This window comes from Echeneis naucrates, chromosome 6 (genome assembly GCF_900963305.1).
Source record: "Echeneis naucrates chromosome 6, fEcheNa1.1, whole genome shotgun sequence".
NCBI lineage: Eukaryota > Metazoa > Chordata > Actinopteri > Carangiformes > Echeneidae > Echeneis > Echeneis naucrates.
The window spans coordinates 20304950-20322334 of record NC_042516.1 but is presented as its reverse complement, the minus strand read 5'-3'; the positions used below and the strand labels follow the sequence as shown (position 1 = coordinate 20322334).

The 17385-nt window shown below is 42.9% G+C and overlaps 1 protein-coding gene and 1 long non-coding RNA gene across 2 annotated transcripts; both read left to right on the top strand.

The window, feature by feature from the left end:
- Window positions 1-775: 775 nt before the first annotated feature.
- On the top strand, window positions 776-9588 carry LOC115045286 (interaptin). Its single transcript, XM_029504893.1, has 11 exons — window positions 776-917; window positions 1785-2012; window positions 2114-3129; window positions 3216-3365; window positions 4966-5043; window positions 5735-5839; window positions 7072-7221; window positions 7395-7562; window positions 7885-8028; window positions 8116-8307; window positions 8724-9588. The coding sequence occupies exons 2-11, from the start codon at window positions 1841-1843 to the stop codon at window positions 8820-8822; spliced, it is 2274 nt and encodes a 757-aa protein (XP_029360753.1). The 5' UTR covers window positions 776-917; window positions 1785-1840; the 3' UTR covers window positions 8823-9588.
- A 770-nt stretch (window positions 9589-10358) lies between these two features.
- Window positions 10359-12366, top strand: LOC115045290 (uncharacterized). Its single transcript, XR_003840871.1, has 4 exons — window positions 10359-10647; window positions 11280-11367; window positions 11737-11893; window positions 11987-12366. It is a non-coding gene; the product is annotated as an uncharacterized LOC115045290 (long non-coding RNA).
- Window positions 12367-17385: the final 5019 nt, after the last annotated feature.

The following is a 17385-nucleotide window of genomic DNA, read 5'->3' as shown; positions in this document are numbered from 1 at the left end:
TCCTGGACCTCTGACTGCAGGGCAGCAGAGTACACAAGTTAACTCCTGTCCTTTATGCGTGATGAGATTCAATCAGCGTAGGGGGGAGAATTTAATCAATGAAACAGTAGATTTTCTGTAATGAACTCATTCCTCAGAGTTGAGTTATGGCTTCTCAGATAATTAAATGAGGGGAATTTATCTAACCAAAAAATTTGGCCTACACAATTTGCATATCATGACTGCTATTTCAAAATCACTTCTGAATCTTATATATTTACAATACTATGAGCAGATTTAGTCCCTAAACTGTAGATATTCATAAATGATAAAGCGTTTTGTATAAATCTTGTGTAAATAAATTTGGTGCTCCTCCAGGTAATGCATACACAAGACGCATGTTTATATCATGCTCGATGGTTTATTTTTTTGTAGGGCCATTATAACAACTTTATGGTGTTTTTTCATGCAGAACTGAGAACTTTGCTTCTCTTAGCTATGTTACATGGTTTGTTTGTTTGTTTGTTTGTTTGATTTTCTCTTTACAAAAGCGCTCCGCTGTTTGTTTTCTTTGAATGGATGGAGGCAGAGATTGGCCTCAGCTGTGTGACACTAAATCCCAGAATGCTCCTCTCTACATCAGCCCCCCCCCTCCTCCTCCCCCTCTGTTCACGCGGCTCTAAACAGGTATGACTGATGACGTCAGAAAGGTGACACCCACCCCTCCTCCTCACCTCTGGCGCGTCGCGGCTCTTGTTCAGTTCCCGGTGGAGATTTTCCTGCTCGGATGTTTTTTTTTTTTTGGTTTTGTTTTGTTTTTGACTTTATCATTTAAACTCGTCGTGCCTCGGTGGAAAAAAACTATGAAGATTTCTGCCTCGTCTGTCGGACTTCAACTTTGATCCCGTCCGGCACGAGAATCCCGGAGGACTCCAGACGTAAGACAGCGCCCTAAAAACGAACAAACACACAAACAAACAAACAAACAAACAAAAAAAAACCCCGCTTTGCATGTGAAAGCTGGCTGTGTGTTCATGAAGCCCGGCGTTAAAGTGTTAAAGTGTTAAAGGTCTGACTGCGCTTTGACGAGGAATCGCTTCACCTCCGCTTCTTAAAATAGACCCAGATAGTTCAAATGTTTCCCTCTTTTTTGGAAACATATTGCATGCTGTTCCCGGAAAAGGTCAGTGCTGCCTTATAATGTCGTGATGGAACAGACAAAAGTTTAAACATAAAGTTGTCCCATTTCAAAACAAACTTTACACGCAAAAAGTACATTTCTATTAGAGCCCATGTGCCAGATAATCCTCTTATGTTGGCTTGAACGGGTTAAAAGTATTACAGGGTGTCTCATTCCACTTTTGTTTTTTTTTTTTTTTGGTCCTTTGAGGACTGAAGGCTTCACTACAGAGACTAACTTTCATTCATCTGCAGTCTGACTGAGTTCACTGTCAGCGTGGCTCAAGGCCGACGTGTCCCGCCCTGTGGGGAGCTTCTGTAAACAGCCAGAGGGCTGTGAGCAGGGAGAGGACGAAAACATGGAGACAACCCACCGGGCACACGCTTCACTGTGCCTGTCTGAGTGAGCCGAAGGAATCAGTCAGTGTGTCTAAATTTAAAAAAAACAAAACAAAAGAAACATCCAGGATCATCAGGAAAACAAAAGACACAACCAAGTACAAGACCATCTGGAATCTAATAATATTTTATCCAGTGCTTATTCTATGACGATCATCTGAGCTGGGACTGATAATCATCTTCTGAGCCTGTAATGATTCTCCTGCCCCCCCCCTCTTGATTTGCAGAGACTTTCCACTTTGTGTCGGACAACAGGAAGTGCAGTTCCACCCGACTGTCCACGATGTCCTCCAGGGGTAAAAATGACATGTGCCGGATATGTGGCGGCGCTCTCCAGGGGAACCAAAGGCGGTGGCTGTTTGGGGGCCAAAATAAGAAAGCAAGTCAGCCTCAGACCCCGACCGGGTCCCTGAGAGGAGGGAGCCTGTCCCGGTCCTCACAGAGCAGCCCCTGGGGTGAGTCTGGAGCACGAGGAGATGCAGGTTTAGGTCACATTTTGTAAACCTGTTGAGTCTGAAGTCAGCTTGTTGTGGTTTTTTTTTTTTTTGCTTCGCAGGCAGCACCTTGTCTCTTGGTTCCTCAGTGTCTCTCTCCAAGTCCCAGTTGTCCCTGAGCTCCCCATCCAAAGGGATGGATCTGCTCTCTGTGCTGACCCACATACTGGGGCAGTCCGTACAGCGGGGTGGTGGGCAGGCGGAGTTTGTGTGTGGCAAATGCGTATGCGTCCTCGAGCGGGTTTTCAAGTTCGACTCGGTGATCGCCAGGGTGAGGGTGCTTTCATCAGAGAGGCTTCAGAAGCTGATGCAGGAAAGAGACAAGATCAGACAGTGGGTGCGCCAGACCTACCAGCAGAGACACCCACAGGACTCACAGAGCAGGGGCAGCACCAGCGAGGAGGACGGGGAGGCCGAGAAGGAGGGCTACAGGGAGATGCTGAAGGAGAACATGGCGCTCTCTGAGTACGAGTGCTGGTCCGAGAAGTGGGACACGTGTCCCTATTTCATAAGGACGGGTAAAAGATGCAGAAAGGGCAAAGGGTGCGAAGGCTGCGATTCCTTACGAGTGTCCGACTCGGATTATGAGTCAGTGTGTGGGGTTCCTCGCCGCTTGCCTTACCAACCCTTCTCCCCATTGGCTTGGTCGCGGGACAAATCCCAGAGCATGCCCCTCCATTGGCAGAAAGTGCCATACATCAGCTCCAGCCCGGCTTCACTGGCCGGATCCAGCCTCTCCTTACGAGCGTCCTCCCGCGCTACATCCATTCAGTCCCTGGACTCTCTTGATGGCAATGACCCGTTTGACTCACCAGGTGATCAGTCAGTCACCTTCATGCTGAAGGAGCTGAGGAGAATTGAGGGGAAGCCGGTCAGCTCACCCTCAGGCAGCAGGATCCCAGTTTTGGACAAGAAGGAAAGGCTGTACTCAGGAAAGCCTGGAGAGATGTTGACACCCTCAGTGAACAGGGCGCTCAGCTTTGAGGATGTGGAGAATGGAGGACACAAAATGGATGAAGAGGAGGATCTGGATAATCTGACAGAGCTGAGGGATGAGTTCAGGCCCCTTCATCGACAGGTTAGTGTCCTCACGCTTGCCTCGTGTGTTGAGCAACTAGTCCAGAAAAGCTTTGTTTTACTACATGAAATGATTTATCGCTCCAGAGCACGACTGGCAGGGTTCAACATGCCGTCCATCAGCTGCGAGCCCAGCTTGACCAGGCTGTGTCCCGCATCAGGACCCTGGAGGCCGAGCTGAGGCGTGAACGCAGGGAAAGCAAAGCAACTGAAGTCAACGGATCGGACTGGCCACCTGTAAGCGTTCTTGTTTGTCCCCTCACACACTCCACTGAAATGTTAAGAGTAGTTCAACCTTTTAATTATCAAGTTCTTGCCAACCAGTTAGCGTAGCTTAGCATTAAGACTGAGAACAGGAGGCAACAGCAAGCGTGGCTCGCATTGAAGCTAACAATCTGCCAGTTAGCATCTCTAAAGCTCACCAATATCAGATGGTCGTTTGATCTGGCAAAAACATTCAAGCACATAAGCCCCCATAACAACAATCAATCAGTCAATTAAGGATTTGTATAGTTAAGTAAATTTTAACATATTGACTAATCCAACAGTTAGTAGTAAATGTAATCACTAATTATAGCCGTAGTATTCGCTTTTGTAACAGTGACTGTTTTTTCTCACAATGTCAAACTATACCTTAAAATATGTTTGTGGTTTTAATTCATCAAATTAATAATAGTTTGAATACTCATCATTCATGAGCTTTTAAAAGCGGAGCGACGCATAATAAAATAATAAACTTGAGATAAAATAAAATAGTCAGTATTGTTGGAATTGCATTGAGATGTAAATGAAGTTGTGACATAACAGACATTCACCCACAAATTTGTCATTATGGACAATTGCCTCTAACCTTTTCTTACACAAGAGAAACAGCCCTCGGTCACATGTCTTAACGGCTCTGAGTGTTGGCGAAGCACAAATGTCCCATTATGACAGGGATGAAGGTTGGGTGCGCTGTGTTTTGTGTCTGTGCAAGGGTGTGTCCACGGGTTCTCATTTACAAGTGTACACACACACACACACACACACAGCGTCTTTCTGGAATCTTCCCCAACCGGTGGCATTTGCCTCAGGCTCAGAAATCTTATGATTAGAAAATATCATTAACAGGCCTCAACTGCACATGAGCTGATCTGTCAGAATGAGCCGAGCTCAGTATTAAGAAATGCAGGACAGAAATGTGTAGTGGCAGCATGTTTAAAGATGCAATAATTTATTATATTTATTTATTTATTTTATTTTTATGTGGAATACTGATAAAGCATGATTTTTTTCAAGTTGATATGACGAGCTCCTAGCAAGTACTTTCTGTTCTACCCAGTCAGCAAGAAACATGACCATCCATTTAGTTTTTGAACACCTGGCAAAGAAGTGTTCACGCTTTTTGGGCTCTGCTGGTCTTTACCCTCTCTGTTAGCTGCTGAATGCTCCAGTCTATTCACCAGCTCTTTTGTTGTGTTTCTCTGGTGTTTGGTGTTGAGCAGCTAGCATGCAGTGACATTTTAAAGCATGTTTTGTTGTTCATAGTCGCCTTCTGCGAACTCTGAAAACAAGGTTAATGAGATCATAGGTGAACCTAAAATAATTTTAAAAATCACAACCCTGATCTGAAGGATGTTAAATCCCTCTGTTGAGCTGAGCTTTTTGTGGGTTTTATGTTACAAAACAGTTGCTTTTAAGTGTATCTGTTCATATAAATAATGAAAACGAGTGTAAGTTGCTGATTTATAACACAGCTGTCGGGATGTGTAAATCCACAGGCCATAGTTTGATGCTGCTCTGACTTCTGAAAGAAGCCAACGTCATTTCTTTCCCTCTCTCTCTCTCTCTCCTCCAGCTGGACCAGGAGGAGGGTGACAGCTTCCTGCTGCAGAGCCTGGGTCACTCCCTGCACAGCCGAGAGCGTTTGATCCAGGTGGGTGAGGACTCGGCCATACACACAGCAGTGAGATCCTCTCCTGCTGCCCCGCTCTGGCTCAAAGCTCACTGGAATGTGGTTCCTCTTTGAGGCCCTTAAAGTGGCAGTGTCAAAAGTGCTTTGCTTTGCCTGTTTACCGCATTGTACTGGTGGACAATCAAGTAGGTTCGGTCTTATTTTTAGCTGCTTGCTATATTGATGACAATAGCAGGAATGTTATTGTTCTGCTGCACCTACTTTAAATGACTCTGAGCAGATAGCTCTGTTCAATACCTCCTTCATTTTAACAAAATCATGCCTTCTTTTTCGAACATTTAATATGTACAATATCCCAACAGCGCCAAATCATAACAAAAGTTACATCAAGGCACTTTACACATGGAGCATAGACCAAACTCTTTATGGAGTTATTAAAGAGGCCAAACATATCTGCCTTGACTGGAAGTTTTGCTTTGCATTGCTTTACGTGAACACACTCCCTCTGCTAATAATGGCACTGTGTGTTTATTCATGCATAAAATGGCTTCATAAACTTTTGAGGCATGTGAATATCTACACACACACACCTTTAATCTTTAAACTCATATAAATTAGATGCCATGCAGTTAAAGTGTATTCCTCCCTAAAACGTCTGTCACATAAGAGAGCTTGCTGCTTTGTACTAAGATGGATGTTTCCTCTCTTACAGGAGTGTTTGGGTCTGATCAGACGTCTGTGTGTGGAGGACAACACAGACTCTGAGCTGGCCAGCAAACTGACTGAAAATCTGAAGGAAATTCTTGCTGACAACAAGGTTAGAGCTGATATTGTCCCCCCCCCCCCCCCCCCCCCCAACATAATCCAGCACTGTTTAACCCGTCACTTGCTTTCACATGTTTTTGGATTTTAATGACTGACTGGACACAAAAAAATCTTTGCAACTACAGCACTGCACCACAAAGTGAGAATGCAATGTAATCAAAGTAAATCCCCCAAAAGTTCTCCTTTTTGGTCACTGGCAGGTTGAAATCATCATTAGCAAGTTGCTGATTCGTGTATCATTACTTAAAGAGGACAAGTTTTTACTCTGTTTGAATAATAATGATAATGTGATATGTCGCATAACTAACAAATGAACCAAATAATGCAGTGTTAAATCCAGAAACTCCTGTGTTGTGAGGTAAATTACAGATTTTTGTCCAAGGTGGCTTCAAACAGAGCAACATAATGGCAGTTTGTGGATAAATAAAAAGGATCTTACTCCTTAACATTAAGTTCTCTCTGTAGAAATCTTCTCCATAATTTAGCTGGATGTTTAGAACAACACATTGAAGCTATCAGTGGCGACAACAAAGAGCTTTGCAAGGACGTAGTTTGACAGCTGTCGAGCGGTTGCAGGTCTGCGGTTATTGTTTAACACTGGAGTGGAAGGAAAAGTCTTTGTCCTTGTTAATCATTTACACCTCCAAACATGGGAGCTTCATAATCCCGGAGTCATCTTTGAATAGGTTTCTGCTGAGTCTGCTTAAGCTGACACTGAAGCATAAAAGTTATTCGCACAAGCAGGCTTTTGCTGGTCGTCACCAGGATTGGGCTTCCTGAGACGAAAGGTCTTGTGATGTTTTTGTTTCGGTTTTTTTTTTTTTTTTTTTTTTTTTCTCCTTTCCTTTCTTTAACCTCAGGCCTGTGAATATATTAAACCAGTCTAGCAGCAACATGTCAGCAATATCCTTCAATCCTCCAAGTTGACCTCTAGTGTTCTGGCAGTAAAACCCATCTTTTGTCACTTGATAACCTCGACATGTTGAAGGCCTGTTTGTAAATGTTGGGCCTTGACACATGCTGATATGGTGTCTCTACAAAATAGGCAGAGAAGTGCAAATTAGAGCTATGTGTTTTAAATTCTCTTCGCTCAACATGAAGTCTATAAGAGGCAGAAACCAAATTAAAAAAAAAAAAACTTCAGTTTGAATGGGTAATAAAGAAATTTAGATCTAATGTGGATGTATCTATGTTTGTGCTACGTTGTGCGTTTGTGCTCTACAGACTGCCCTGAAAACTTTGAGGTCTGAAATGGCTGAGAAAGAGAAAGGCATGGAGAATGAGATCGAGGCACTGAGGAAGGCCGGAAGAGACAGAGAGAGAGACCTTGACACACTCAACATCGTGCTGCAATGCAACCAGGATATTATCAATGTAAAATACACACACACACAAAACCACTGATACATGCATTGTGCCTTCAAACAAACACGCCCACGTTCTTCCCACGTTCTTGCCACGTTCAGGAACTGTGTTTGTAGTATTTGTACTTCGTCCCCAAGCAACGAGTTTTGTTTACATAGGCCTGTATTTTACGTTGACTCCAGGACCTGCGTGCCGCTCTGGGGGAGAAGGAGCAGCTGCTGAAGGAGGTGGACAAAGAAAGGGAGGTGTGGAGGAAGAAGGTTCAGGCCCTCACTGCTGTCCTGCAGGAGAAGGAAGCTCTGATCCAGAGGCTCAAAGAGGAGCCGCAGGGCCGGCACATAGACGGACAGGTATTATACATACATAAGACTCTCTGAACTGTTCAGCCTCTGCTCATTGTTGCCATTAATTACCAGTATTTTCAGGCAAATATAGGCTGCTATAGCTTACCAGTAACTATCGCCAACTTATGATTTACTATATATATATGATTTAATCTATTACATGCTTTAAACAGAGCTCAGCTTCCTTTTTCTGTGTATTATCGAAAGAGGAGCCCTCTGCAGTCCTCAGTCATTTCAGCCTCTTCTGACAGAAACGGTTTTTGGCAGTTAACATTGAGTTTGGTCATCTTGGGGAAACTTTTACTCACAGTGGATTATTTTCCTCCAGGCTCATTCCAACTCAGTGACTGGTCAGGGGATGTCAGGGGAGGGAGCTGGTGAAACAACAGAAAGAGAGGGAAATGGCGCCATCTTGTGCCAGGAGGTCACCCATCTCGCCACAGCCCTGCAGGAATACCAGGACATGCTGCAGGTGAAATGTTAGATTTGAATGTTTAAGAAAGAAAACTGAAGTAGAGAAAACCTCTCTAATTTTGTTGTGTGTGTTGTTTTTCAACAGCTGCAGCAGGAGAGTCACAGTCAGGCGGTGTCCTCTCTGAAGGGCCAACTTAAAGACGCTCAGCTGGAGCTGAGGGAGAGAGAGAAGGAGAAGAAGGAGGCAGAGAGAGCCTGGCGAACCATTGGAGAGGACAGAGAGAGAGAGGAGAGGAGACTGAGGGAGAGTCTGGAGAAGAGAGACAAACTCATTGAGGTAAAGTGGAAGAGGCTGCTGCTTCTTAGCCAAGTTTGACGTTTTTGGTCAGAGGAACTTAGGTGACAACTTAGGTTTTTTTAATATCAATGAACACCAACAGACGCCTTGTTCGAACGGGGATACATGAAGGTGCACAAGTTGAAGTCCACACTGAAGTTCCTCTTACCTTTTGAAATCACCTTTTGATCCAGGAACTGTCACACAGGGGCTAAATTTAGGACAGAAACACAGGTTTAATTCTGCAGTTGAGTGGACCCTCAGATAGCGTTGGGTCCTAACAGATTTTTAAAACTTTTGTTAACAAATGTGGTGAACTAACGGTCATTTGAACCGACTGCAAGAAGTCTTTTGTGTGCAACGTGTTCAGTTTCATCATATGAACTGACCGAGATGTTTATTTTTCTCTCACACAGCAAATCCTGTTGGATGCTGAGGAGCGGGACCATCTGCTCAGAGAGCTACAGCAGAACCTGCACAACAAACATGAAGCTGTGACGGCCGTCAAACTGTGAGGGAGGAGAGAGCGAACAGACAGCACATGGTTGGAGGAGTACTTTGCACTTTCTGCACCACCTTTTTGCCTCTGAGATATTTATTGTGGTGTCAGTCTATTTATGTTCATCTCTCCACCCTCCCCGCCCCCCCTTTTTTTTTTTTTTTTTTGGATGTTTGCACTTGCAGACCCGCCTTTCTCTGCTGCAGCCTGAAGTAAAGTTTCATTCACTTTGTCTCATTCACTTCAGAGAGTTGACTGGAGTCAGACACAGTCTGATTGTTTTCAGTATGGAGAGACGTTAGTGTGGCTGTTAGCTACTTCTTCGTGGGTGTTTAATACTTGATTTTAAAACCACCAGATTATTGTGTTGGTTGTTTGTTTGTTAGTTTTTTTTATGTTTTGGGTCTAATGATAAGGCAGTGATGAGATTTCATTTCATCCAGTGAGATTATAGCTGGTACAAAATTTCCAAATGCCGTGATTGTTGGTGGATGTGACTTTTTATATGCTGTATGGCTGTGATGTTATGTAAATCCGAAGCTCTTTTCAGCGAAGGTCTTCCTTTAAAGTGGTCTCTTGTGTTTATCGTTTTACTTTCCCATTAAGTTGTTCTGGTTCTGGCTTGGCACTAGTGGAGGGGAATACCTCAGACCAAAACAATATTTTAACCGCTTTCTTTCACTGCTTTTATATATGTTTCTTTTGGTACTATTCCTAATTATTTTCAGTGTTTGTGTGTTGTATTGTCAGCCTGGGATTAAGATATTTTCCTTTTTTTTTTTTTTTTTAAAGCTCAAGAGAATAAAAAAAAACTCTGATCCAAGTTTACACCTGTCTATGCTGTTATTTCATGAATCATAATTCATGCTTGTGTAAATAGAAAAAAAATCCACCACTTCCACTATTGTTTCTGAGGAATTATGGGTCGAATTATGGTGTACGCTGTACTATGATACCCATGAGCCTCTGTTCATTGCCATGGAGAAGAATCTGGGGTCGGGGTGGTGGTGTTTTGTACAAACAAAAGACAGTTAATTTTTGGATGAATTCAGTCAAAATCGTGAATTGAAAACATGAATTGGCCTAACCCTTTCACCCTAACCCCACCTGCCCTGCTCAGTGCCCTAACCCTAACCCTTTCACGCTAACCCCACCTGCCCCGCTCAGTGCCCTAACCCTAACCCTTTCACCCTGACCCCACCTGCCCTGCTCAGTGCCCTAACCCTAACCCTTTCACCCTAACCCCACCTGCCCCGCTCAGTACCCTAACCCTTTCACCCTAACCCCACCTGCCCCGCTCAGTGCCCTAACCCTAACCCTTTCACCCTAACCCCACCTGCCCCGCTCAGTGCCCTAACCCTAACCCTTCAACCCTAACCCCACCTGCCCTATCATCACTTCAGAGCTACAGTCTTTTTTTCATTCAGTAAAGAGGGGGTATGGCTCTTACCTGAAGTTTCTGCAGCTTTCACACTTTTTACATTTAACTGTGGAAAGAGGAAATCTATCAGTGAATTCCCAGCACCGCACCATGGGAATTCATTCACCTCCAATACTTTTTCAAAGCACAATATCAAATTCATTTTTGAAATCCTTTCGCTAATAACTTTGGAAACACAGTATGTTACATTTTTTTTCAGCCAAGTGCAACAGCAGACATGCAGTGATACAGAGCGAAGAGCTCAGCGTGTCAGAGGGAAGATGTGTTCACTGACAGGCGGCCTGCTGTGCTGCAGATCAGAGATGGCGCTGATTACTTGCTGTTGTGTGAGAGAAGAGAGCTGGCCCAGTTGAAACAAGAGCTGGAGGGAACACTGAGAGACAGCCTCACCCAGCTACAGGTGATTAACAGCGCCGCTGTTGTGTCTTCTGTGGCTCATGTGTTTTCCTTCATATCCCTCCTCACCCTCTGTCTCTCTGTTCTCCCCTATTCCCCCCAACGCTCCTTGTGATTTTTGTCTAATGGAGGAAAAACAGCACAGCTGAAGCCTCCAGCGTTCCCTCACTATCACTTTGTATTTGTTTTTTTCGTCGTCGTTCTCTTCTTTTATTTTTGTTTGTTTTTCAGCATTCATATGCTGAAGAGCTAACAAGCTCGGGGGATCTAATACCAAGTAGAAAGGCTGTGAGTCTGTGTTTTACCACGCTGGTGCTTTAAGCGAAACACTACATGCAATAATTGCAGCGATAACATGAAAATGTTGACAAAGTGTAATTTTTACCCTAATCAGCATCAGAATTGAACTGTTTAGCAAGCTAGAGGTTTTGGTTTGTAATGACAGCTGTTTCTCATGAGGTTCAAGATTTCACAAAGGAAGCGAAAACCGAGATATTTTAAAGTGGTGGAGCAACTAACAGCGAGATATAATATAAATAGTTCAAATTCTAGAAAGTCAAAGAGAAAATAAGCCGCACATTTGTAAGTAATTAAGTTTTCATGCATCTTTGGTGTGAATTCATCTGTCTTTTCCAGGCCTTGGGTTGGACTGTGGCAGTGAGAGGGCACAGCATTCCCGCCCAGACCTTCACCAAACCAGACCCCATTGGCCCCTTTACACCAGGTACACTCCGGGTAGAAACTGTCAGTCTCTGGTGACAGACTGGCTGCCGCAGCAGGAAAGTTTGCATGCAAGAAATATTACAGCCACAGAGTTTATTAGTATTTGTATTAGCCTGTACTCAGGTAAATGTTTATGATGATTTTTAGTTATCCAAACGAAATCAAAAATTCATACGTGCATTATGCATTATTGGATTCTCATCACTTACATAAATCAGTTTCAATTTGGTTAAAAAAAAAAAAAAAAAAGTCTGAGAAGCTGCAGTGAGGTTTATTTTAACAAGAACTTTCTGTTCTCGTGTCTGTTTAAATTTGGCTTGTTTAAATAAAATCTAAAGGGTTTTTTCACATCTGTAGTTTCTCCTGTCAGAGTGTAAACAGGTTTTAGAGTCATCGACTTTGACCATCAACTGGTCTGAGCTACTGAAGGACAACATCAGGCGAATGCCATCGCCAGGCAGAAAGCTGCTCGCTGCACCGTCAACGACGGCCTGGTGAAGAAAATCACCGAGACCATCAGTCTGCAGGTGACCACGAATCCAGCATGTCAAACATCCGATATACTCCGACATCATGCCGAAATATGAATAACTGCTTCCATTTTATTCTGCCTTTTGCAGAAAAACCTGACTGTGAGGTCTGCAGCAACCAGACAGGCCATGTTTCACAAGCAGAGGGAAGTGAACTGTATCTGTCACAGCCACGACAGCGCGCAGGTGGAAGAGGATCAGTGATTGTGTTTGTCGTTCAGCTATGTCCACAAAGTGACCCCGCGTTATCTCGTCCTCGGGGCCCAGAGTACAGTGGTGACCCGGGCACACAGTTACCTGAGGCTGCTCCACTCATACACGTGCTTATTTCCTTCCAAATGTTAAATGCAGTCATAAATAACATTGATAAATATTTGACTAGCACTGTCTTCATATTTTAGTAAGAGGTCCTGCTTCATAACAAACGGCTTTATTAATCCTTTAAACAAACATTAATGTTTTATAGTTTGGTTATAAACTATTACAGACATCATTTGACTGGAGTACAATTTTTGCTTTTTTAATCTTCAGCTTCTAAATCATTGAGAAATAACCCATCAGTAGTTCAGTCGTTAGTTTTTGAGGCCACTGGGCGGAATCACAGGAAGCTATAGCTATATTTACATGACAAAACAAACACCCCTGATGATGAATTTGCAAACTGTTGCTTATTTACACAACCAGCAGCAGGAAGAAGCAACACTTGCATTATTTTTGTACCACGGGACGATTGTTGATTTTCCTTTTAGAAGTTAGTGGTCTCTACAACAGCCAGCTCTTGTTTAATGCGGCAGTTTATCAGATGATCAAATGATACTGATGAGAACAGCAAAACTGAACAAAAATGACGTCCCAAAACACACGAAGACACCCCACAGAGCTGAAATGAGCTACAGAGCTGGGCGATCATCGACCAGCAACACGATAAAGCGGAACCTGAGTGAGAGATAAATTACGGCAGCAGTGCAGTTGTTGCACTTGTTCACATCTTGATCGCATGATGTGTTCACATCCTAATGTGTTTTTCTCAACAGCAGTTTCTGATCCATAAAGTTGAAATTGATCATTTACAAAGAATGGCAAAATATTCCATATTGAAAAGTGTTGCTAATCTTTGAAAGCATAAAACACCTTTGGACTGTTGGCTTGGTTTAGCTTAGCTAGATGTCAGTGGCTCCAGGTTAGATGATCAAAACATGCTTATTGTGAATACAATTTATAACAGCAACCAAATGAGAAGCCAAGTAGAGTTTCATCCATCCACTTCATCTTTCCACTCAGACTACAGGTCTCTTTTTATATGGGATAGTAGGAGCCTGTCTCTCCTCATGTATGCAAGTTAACACTCGACAAACTGCAAACCTTTTCAACTGATATAAAAAAAAATATAGACTGCGTACTAATTGGCAGAAGTTCACACGTGGTTTAACACTGCATCCGAAATCAGACTAAATATGTTTCCTGTGTGCATCTCAGGGCAGTGCAGCGCTGATGCAGTTCCTCGTGTCATCTGAGGCTGAGCTAGCGAGGCTGCAGGGCACCTGCCTGCAGCTGCTGAGGGACCTGCACAGCAACAGAGCTGCAGCTCTTGTGGATGCAGGAGTTGCTCGGATGAGGTGACAGCAGGTCGACAGGAGGGCCATGCCTGCTTTCCTCCAGCAGGGGGCATCCGGAGGCCAAGTCCCCCTGTCTTGTGCTGAACAGAGCTCCAGGGAGTGTCATAATCAGCTGCAGGGAACATGCAAGTAGGGATTTAGTTCATTTGATGTGCTGTGAGAAAAGAGAAAAAAGCGGCTGTGCACAGGACATAATCTGATGCAAGCTGCATCATATGGCCAAAGTCTAGTCATTTATTTCTCTGTCCCTTTGGTCTTCAGCAAAGAACACAATCTGATCCATAAAAGGTTCAGCAGTTTGGCTATTTCAACCTTTTGTGTTCTGTTTTTCTTAATTTTCATTCTTCTTATTTTCATGCAAAAACAAACAAGCAAAAAAAACGTGAAACAAAATGTAACAAGTCACAAAGCAATGTGCAGAACTCCTACATTTGTCAATGATGACTCAATAAAGCTTATGCAAGCACAGTCAAGTATAACCTTTAATGGTTGGTACTGACTGACACCAGCATGATTAGAAATACACACATTTATTTGCTGAAACAGTTTAATTCTGATCTAATGAGGTCGTCTCTTCTGCTGGCGTAGTAGAGGCTAGAACAGAAAGAATAGAAATAGATGAAGTGGAGTCTCTTTTTAATCTAACAGCATCTCCATATTCCTTGCTGAAAACCTTAAAAATATGAACATTTTATTTCAACATTTGTGTTCTAAATCAGCTTTAAAAGGCCTGTTGACTCACCATCTTTTCCATAAAGTGAAAAACCACACAACTGTCCCTGCCTCCTCTCCAGCTGGTTGGTCATGAGACTGCAGGTCATTTGACCACCTAACTCAACATCTTTGATTAGCAAGTAAGGCTTGATTTAATAACCCTGTCCTGGTTTACCTCAGTCCAGGAGCTGTTTCTGGTTCTTTTGTTAAAAAAAAAAACAAAACATACCATAACATGCAAAATGACACGTTGTGCGTTTATTTTAAAGTGGAGTGTAGTTTCCTGACAGAGCTCTATTCATTTTGTTCAATGTGAATGGGTCTATTCTCTGCAGGACAGCGAGTCCAGGCAGCGGCGAAGAATCTCGCCTGTCACCAGGAAGCCAACAGCCTAATTGAATTATAAATTTTGGGGTGTGGAGATTCTTGTTGATTTACAGAATATCTGCCAGAAAAGATTCGCCTTCAGATCTCTGCAGCTGGGCTAAGAAGTTAAGAAAGCCTGGATGGATAAAGCTGACTGGAACCTGACTGCAGAAACTAAACTTTAAAGTTTCTTGTGTTTAAGCAGCTGATTTTTTTTTCTAGAGAATAACAAGAGAGCGATGACGAGCTGAAAAAGTCAATATTTTCCTGCTGTGTGACAGAAACAGTCAGTAATGTTGAAGCTGGTTTGTCCTCTGTTTCTTCTTTGTTTACTTCCAACTGTGGGTAAGTGAACTAAACAAAACAGAAGTGTGTGTTTGTGTGTGTGAGTGTACAAAGGATGCATGCCATTGCCAAGAGAAACACTTTGGGATGTGCAGCAAGCGCCAATAGCAGGGCTGCAATGGAAGATAATTTTTGATTAATCTGCCTGTGATTTTCTCAGCTGATTGACTATTTGGTCAAGGAAAAATGTAAAAATTGCTCATCGTTGTTTCTGTGGTGTCAAAGGTGGTATTTTCAAATGTCTTAAATTTGTCTGACAGTTAAAGCTCTGGGATTTGCAATAAATTCCAGCTTATTTATTAATTATATTAATATTTTTTTCAGCTCATCAAATTGTCCAGACCTGTTTTTAAAGTCAGGATTGATACAGTTTTGCCCTTTTCATCATGTCTTGGATTATAATTACTAATATCAAGGGATTTTTGGTTTTGATCAACATGTTTGTCCTGCAGTTTCCCTGTACTGTTACACCTGTGTGCTTCCTGCCATCTCTCCTCTGGACTGCATCCAATTTCCCGTCAGTTGTCCACCGGGGCAGCTCTGTCTGTCCAGCAGAGCTGTGGGAAAAAAAGGTGAGTCACCAAGTTGAATTTAAATGAACCAAAACTGAGAAAAAGAACCGAGAGAGGCAGGGCACAGAGGGAGATGTGTCTGTGTGGTTTATTTGGTGTTTCCAATGAACTTTCAGGAGGCTTCCGTGTTGTGTTGTATGAGAAGAGCTGCGTCCTGCCGGCCCTCTGCGGAGTCGCTGGTGAAAAATATGCAATGGGTCTCAACTTCACCTTCACCAATGAATGCTGCAACACACACCTCTGCAACGGGGCTGCAGCCTCCGCTTCCTGCTGCTGGACCGGCACGACACTCACACTCCTGATTTCATACACTGTTTGGTGGATAGAAGGATATTAAAGAAATGTGAGAGAAAACTAGGCTGGTGTGCACAATGTGGAGTTGCCTTTTCTACCTTTTAAAAGACTGACATAGATTCCTTCAAGTAAACAGCATTAATAAACTAAATTAAGGTTTGCTTTAACACATTTTTTGGGGTCATTGCAGACAACATCTGAAGACTTCCTGGTTGCAGAGCTTTTTTCAGCTGATCATTTTTTCAGAGAGTGGAGATGAGTGTGATTTCTATGTGCACTACTTCTTATGCAACAATACAGCGCCTCTATCCATTTATCAATCAGCCCAAATCACACATTTTTCTCATAAGGCTTGAAAGTATTTGTGCAATTATGTGGTTTCTTCGCCTTTTATCTCAAAATGACTTGTGAAAAAAGGAAAACGCCTGAAAAGACACACAATGCAGTGCAGCAGTAGACAAATTCAGCGTAAAAACTGTGTTAACAGCGCAGAATAACACATGAAACTGGAGCTGTGACTAATAATGTCCTCATTGATGAACAAATAGTGATAAAATGCCTACTCAGATGCACCGCAGCCAAGAGTGATGACCTGAACTTGGCAGGTTTGTCAGTTTATCTTCCCAAAGCAAAAATATGTGTGATTAAAACTATCTGACAGAAAAAATAGAACATTTTCTCAGCTGAAGGAAATTCAGGCAAAGTAATCTTGTAATGTGGCAGATCGGACTAGATTTTGTGCAGCGTACAAACTTTTTAACAACAACAGGATATTTCCTGTTACGCGTGGAGCTGATAACATTAATTATACGTGCTATATTAATTGTTCCAGTCAGCCATGGCCATGTACTGTATGTAAAGATATACCTCATAAACATCTGCACCTTTTATAGTCCTGCAAGAATGTACAAAGAAATTGGCTCGCCTACATTAGAGGGAGCCATTACAGGCCCTTTGATATCATATTTCAGGACACTGATGATTCAGAAGGACATGCTTTCTCCTTATGTCAACATTGTCCTAGATTTTGAAGAAGATGTCTGTCTCTGTCCCCACAGATGGACTCCTGCACTTAACTCTTTCTTCAGGAGCCCCATTCAGGTCAAAGAAAACACATTAGGTCATTAAAGCATGGGAATGCGAAACTATGAGATACACAAGTGTGGCTTCCAGACATATGAGAATACATTTGATGTTTCAGTGGGTAAAAAGTCATTTGGTTTGGGTTGCCATCGTTTGTAGTTTGCGGTTGTTGCAACTGCTGATGAAAGGGCCATTAAAGCAGGGGAGACCTCTAGACAGAGATGATGAGAGGCAAAAAGGGGGCAGGTGCTTGTGGTGTTCGTGCAACAACAGGAAGTTGGTTAATGTTGTTTTCTGCAGTTATCATCACCATCAACAGTTGCACTAACTGGATTAGTCTGATGCACCACTCGGTCACACACACAGTTTATTATGCTTGGTGTGACTGAGTCGTTTCATTATCTCTGTTTGAGATGAACAAATCCACAAACCCACTTAGAGAGAATAAAACCATAATGTCTGCCAGAACATGCCTGGAAACCTTTTTTTTTTCATAGTT